Here is a 5,055-nt window from a genome sequence, read left to right as displayed (position 1 = left end):
TGTGCCCAAGATTATCTGTGCAAACAGCCGCCCCGATTATTTTTTTTTATTATTATCAAATTTTTTTTCTTTTTCCCTAAGAATGTAGCTCAGACCATGGGGATGAGCAGCTGAAATCTCCGGGGATCAGCAGGACAATGCCAGAGCAAGCATTGTGCTGACGGCTCTGCAAACGCTGGCACCGGTTCCCGGCCAGCAGTACCCTATAAAAGCTGAGCCGCTGAAGTAGGCAAACATTACATGGGCGAAGCAGCAGTAACCGCCTGAGCTAGGTGAGTCCTGGACCGATGCGCACCTCTCCCACCTCACCCCTCTGCTGCCAGCCGGCTGGGCAGACACCCTGCCTCCTGCCTGGTGGCAAAAGACACCCAGAGGGACTGTAGCTGTTTTCCATGGCATAAGACAGGCTCACAAGCCCCCGCGGGCAGCCCGGGGGGGCTGAGAGCCCCTCTACAGCAGGGCACCCCACTCCTGGCACCCACCGGCCCGGCACGCTGGTTGGCATCTCCCACCATTAGCCAGGGCTGTCCATGGGAGCCCGCCGTGCCTCCCAGGGGGCAGCGGGCAGGGAGAGGGGATCAGGCGGGTCTGGTGGACACTGCCAGGCACAGGGCAGCCCGTGCCCACTGAAGCCCCCTGCTCTGGCTCAGGGGTGTTTTTCCCAGCGGTGGTATGGCCTCGGGGAAGGAGAAAGGGGCATTGGGCACTATGCCCTGGCGGGCGCGCAGGATCCCATGCCATGGCAGGGAGGAGGGAAGGGGCTCTGCAGGGGTGAGAAGGGAGCACCCTGCTTTTGTTGTGTCCCACAGCCCCCTACTGTGTCCTGTTCCCCGTCCTGGGGCTGGCAAGAGGCTCTTGCTGTGACTGGTGTGGCTTGTCCCCAGCAGTGGGGCAGCTGTCCTCAAACAGGTGCTGTGGGTGGTGGGTACAGAGCTGTCCCCAGCCTCGCGAGGAGGGGATGCATAGGGACATGCTGCAGTAAAAATGGCTTTTCCTTCTTTCTCCAGACACCGATCCAGCAGCAGCAAAGATGGCTCAGACAAACCCTCTGCCTGTTCCCATGGGCCCGTGGAAGGTATGTCCTCACATTCCCTGTATTTCACCTTTCCCTGTGTGCAGGTAGGGAACAGGGAGAAGGCAAAGCCCATCCTCCGGGACCATGAAAGCTGCACAGCGGGCAGAAAGGCAGGGATGAGTGCAGGAAACAGGCACCCCTGTCCTCTGCCCATGGGAATGTGCCTCCTGCCTATTCAAATACCTCCCGGGTGTTTTTCTTAAGGCTCTTCACTGCACCCTGGGCCAGCTGTGCCCTGCTCTTACCAGCCATCCCGTGACAGGCAGTTGCAGAGTCCCCAAAAGCCACTGGCTGTTGTTTGCCCTTCCCTGTCCATGCAGACGGGGTGAGCACGGGCAGTGTGGAGCAAGGTGGGGAGCAGCCCCAAGGGGTCTTGCAACAGCCCCAGGGCCACTGGTGAAGGAGGGAGCCGAGAGGGAGAGGAGGAACACGTGCACAGGTGAGGAGCATCCCGTCGAAGCCTGGAGCTGTCGAGGGAGAGAAAAGCCTCAGCCGCAGCCCCCCAGGGAGGTGCCCCTCGCCCTTTCCCCCGTTAATCCTCTTTGCCCTAGAGCGTTCGGAGCAGAGGCCGGGAGAACCGCCAGCCACAGCCCTGCCACCCGCCCGTCCCAGAACGGCTCCGCTCCTCTCTCCGGACGGCACCGCTGCCCCGGGAACTGATCTCCGCAGGGGTGAGCAGGAGAGCGGAGCGGGGGCCAGCCTGCGGCTCCCCCGACACCAAGGCAGGGCGTCGCGGGGCCAGCAGTGCAGGGACGCGGAGGCGTGCGGGGCTGTGTCCCAGCCCACAGGGTGCCCGGTGCAGCCTCCGCTGGCTCTCTCCCTGACGGAGCCACCCTCCGTCTCCAAGAGGCGCCGAATTGCCTGGGGCCGCTGCTGGGCAGTTTCCAACTCGGCAGCTCGCTCTCCGTTCCAGATCACCGTGTACGACCAAGAAAACTTCCAGGGCAAGAGGATGGAGTTCACCTCGGCCTGTCCAAACATCATGGAATGCGGCTTCGACAACATCCGCTCCCTGAAGGTGGAATGTGGCGCGTGAGTACCCAGCTGCCGGTGGAGGGGGTGCTTTCCCAGGCGAGCTGGCTGGGACAGGGGTGCCCAAGCGTGGAGTGGGACGAGCTGTCCCTGCTCTGCTTGGCTGGAGCCAAGCACCACAGCCAAGGGAAGCCAGGCATGGGACGACCCTACCCTGCCAGGGTAGAGCAGCCCACCCCCGGGCAGCGCTGATACAGAGAGAGGGCCAGGGGACAGTGGCAACACCTTTGGCATCAGCCAAAGGGCTGGAGCAGGGTTGCTGCCCAAGGATGCAGAGGGTCAGTGCTCAGTGAGTGGCCTGGCTTAGCCTGGTCCCCACCCTGAAGCACCAGCCCTAGAGAACCACCTCTTGCCCAGGGCCCAGCCCTGCTCTGCTCTGGGCTTTCCCCGCCGCTGCACAGCTTCCAAGGCCAGGGCAGAGCCTTCCCGCAGCTTCTCCAGTCCTGAGAGGGGTAGGGAGCAGAGCTGGGCTTCTCCCTGCGCACGGGAATCTTCCCTGGCACAGGCAAGGCACCTCCCGAGCAGCTCAGGGAGGCGGAGTGCTGGGAGCGGTCCCCGCGGTGCACATCCCGCCGGGGCGGGGAGCAGACAGACAGATTTGTGCTGCTATCTTTAGGACGCGTAATGCTAATGGGATTACAGCAGCGTGCGTGCTCGCGCTGTAATCAGCTCCCTGCTCCAGTTGACGTGTTCCTAATCAGGCTGTTCACCTTGCACAGGGCGGGCTGGCTGCAGGACATGGCACTGGGGCTCAGTTTGGGTCAGTGGCAGGAAGCCCTTGACCCCCTCAGTACCCTTTGTACCCCATCAGCAGGGTACCCATGCACTGCACAGCCCACGCACCTTCCAACCGCCAGCCCAGGCTCTGTCTCCCTTCTCTGCCTGTGGCTCTGTCCCCAGTCTCCTTAAGGGGACATCCCCACCCTGGGGACAGGCAGGTGCTGTGTGGGCAGCACCAGGGCTTGCAAAGTGTGTCCTGCAGGGTGGAGGCATCCCATTCACCTCTCCTTGTTTGTTTTCAGCAAGAGGGGGAGGCAGAAAGGGGAAAGGCCAGAGGTCCCTGCTCTCTGCTCAGAGCCAGATGGGCTCTGCCTGCTGTGGGCATCAGGAATTCAGGTCTTTCCAGCAGCGTTAGGTTGTAATTGGGAAACAAGAAATGAGTCCTTTGGGAGAGAAGGGCAGCTGGGGCATCCTGAAGCAATGCTGGTCTGCATAAATGATGACAGAGCAGCCAGGGGGAAGAGCCACCCGTGCAGGATGGACCCCAGGATCTCCCCACCTCCCACTGCAGCCAGGGATGCCGTGTGGGTGCCTCTGCAGCACCAGATGCAGTTTTACACTCCCTGGCTTCTCTGCCCACATCCAGCACCGCTTCCTCTCCTCCCAGCCTGTGGGCAGAGGCCAGACCCCGACCTCCTCCTTGCACCTACATCCTGCCCCCAATGCCAGCTCCCAGCAGGATGCCCCGAGCTGCTGCAGGAAGCCCTGGCAGCCCTCGCTCTGTTTTTGCAGCTGGGTCGGTTACGAGCACACCGGCTTCTGCGGGCAGCAGTTCATCCTGGAGAGGGGAGAGTACCCGCGCTGGGACGCCTGGAGCGGCAGCAACGCCTACCACATCGAGCGCCTGATGTCCTTCCGCCCCGTCTGCTCCGCTGTGAGTGTCCCACGGAGCTCTTAAAATGTCCCAGGCCACGCCGGGGAGGTTAGGAAAGGAAAACACATTATGCCAGGGGCAGGGGCAGCACTTCCCTCCCCAATCCCAGCAGGATTTGCTCTTTCTTTCTCTTTGGAGGGAATTTCTGGGCAAGCTGTACATGACCAGGGCTAGGGGACAGCCAGCCTGAGACAGTAGCTGTGTTATAGCTGGCATCTCCCAACCACCCAGAAAACAACCAACCAGGGTCTGAACACCTCCCTCTCCGGGATCCCTCTGAGTAATGCCATAGGGAGTGACAGCCCTGCCGTTCCCACCCACGCTGGGGAGGGAGCACCACCTCCCCCTCACCCCCTGCTCTCCCCCACAGAATCACAAGGAATCCAAGATCACCATTTTTGAGAAAGACAACTTCATCGGCCGCCAGTGGGAGATTGCTGATGACTACCCCTCGCTGCAGGCCATGGGCTGGGCCAACAACGAAGTGGGCTCCATGAAGATCCAGTGTGGCGCGTAAGTGACGGCCAGGGACAGGAGCAGCAGGGACAAGCTGCCACCGCTGTGCCACCGCGGTGGGAGGGGGACACCCTGTAACCCCCCGGCTTACCTCTTTGTCCTTTTCTTCCAGCTGGGTGTGCTACCAGTATCCCGGGTACCGTGGCTACCAGTACGTCCTGGAGTTTGACCACCACGGTGGAGACTACAAGCACTGGAGAGAGTGGGGTTCGCACGCCCAGACCTCCCAGATCCAATCCATCAGGCGTGTCCAGCAGTAGCTCCCCACTTCCCAGTACATCTCTGCAAGGTTTCGAAAGCTCACTGGCTCCCTCTTGGTGCTAATACTCCCCTCCCGAAATAACCACCCCCTCTCGTACTGCCACTGCTTATGGAACAACACTCCCAAAACGGTACCGACTGCCACAACTGCCAATAAATGTGACTGAAAGAAAAAGAAAAGTCAGCTTGGTGTGTGTTTGCTGGTGTGTGTTGGGACTGAGGTGGTACATCCCCATCCCAGGAGCAGGGACCAGACTCTTTCCTACTTATTTTAAGCTGGGCTGAAGTGAGGCGAGGCTCACACTGGGGGAGGTTCAGAGCCCCACTGCTGCACAGAAACCTTTGTTTATTTCCTTCCCTGCCCTCTCCTTCCCCTGACAAGGTAAAGGACACCTGGACCCACCCCACCTGCATACACACAGCTCATGGGCTCTATGGCCAGCACTGCCAGGCCTCTGGGATCCAAACCCAGGCTGCTCCTTGAAAACGCAAAAAAGAAAGTCACACTGACACCCAC

The 5,055-nt window shown here is 60.9% G+C and overlaps 1 protein-coding gene across 1 annotated transcript; it reads left to right on the top strand.

Annotated features, from left to right (window-relative positions):
• Positions 1-248: 248 nt before the first annotated feature.
• CRYBA1 (crystallin beta A1) lies at positions 249-4,718 on the top strand. The gene is made up of 7 exons (XM_038157843.1): positions 249-272; positions 1,008-1,075; positions 1,627-1,746; positions 1,989-2,107; positions 3,620-3,761; positions 4,132-4,274; positions 4,390-4,718. The coding sequence occupies exons 2-7, from the start codon at positions 1,031-1,033 to the stop codon at positions 4,535-4,537; spliced, it is 717 nt and encodes a 238-aa protein (XP_038013771.1). The 5' UTR covers positions 249-272; positions 1,008-1,030; the 3' UTR covers positions 4,538-4,718.
• Positions 4,719-5,055: the final 337 nt, after the last annotated feature.

This window comes from Motacilla alba, chromosome 19 (genome assembly GCF_015832195.1).
Source record: "Motacilla alba alba isolate MOTALB_02 chromosome 19, Motacilla_alba_V1.0_pri, whole genome shotgun sequence".
NCBI lineage: Eukaryota > Metazoa > Chordata > Aves > Passeriformes > Motacillidae > Motacilla > Motacilla alba.
Note: the sequence above shows the minus strand (reverse complement) of the source record. Positions and strands in the feature narration are given on the sequence as shown.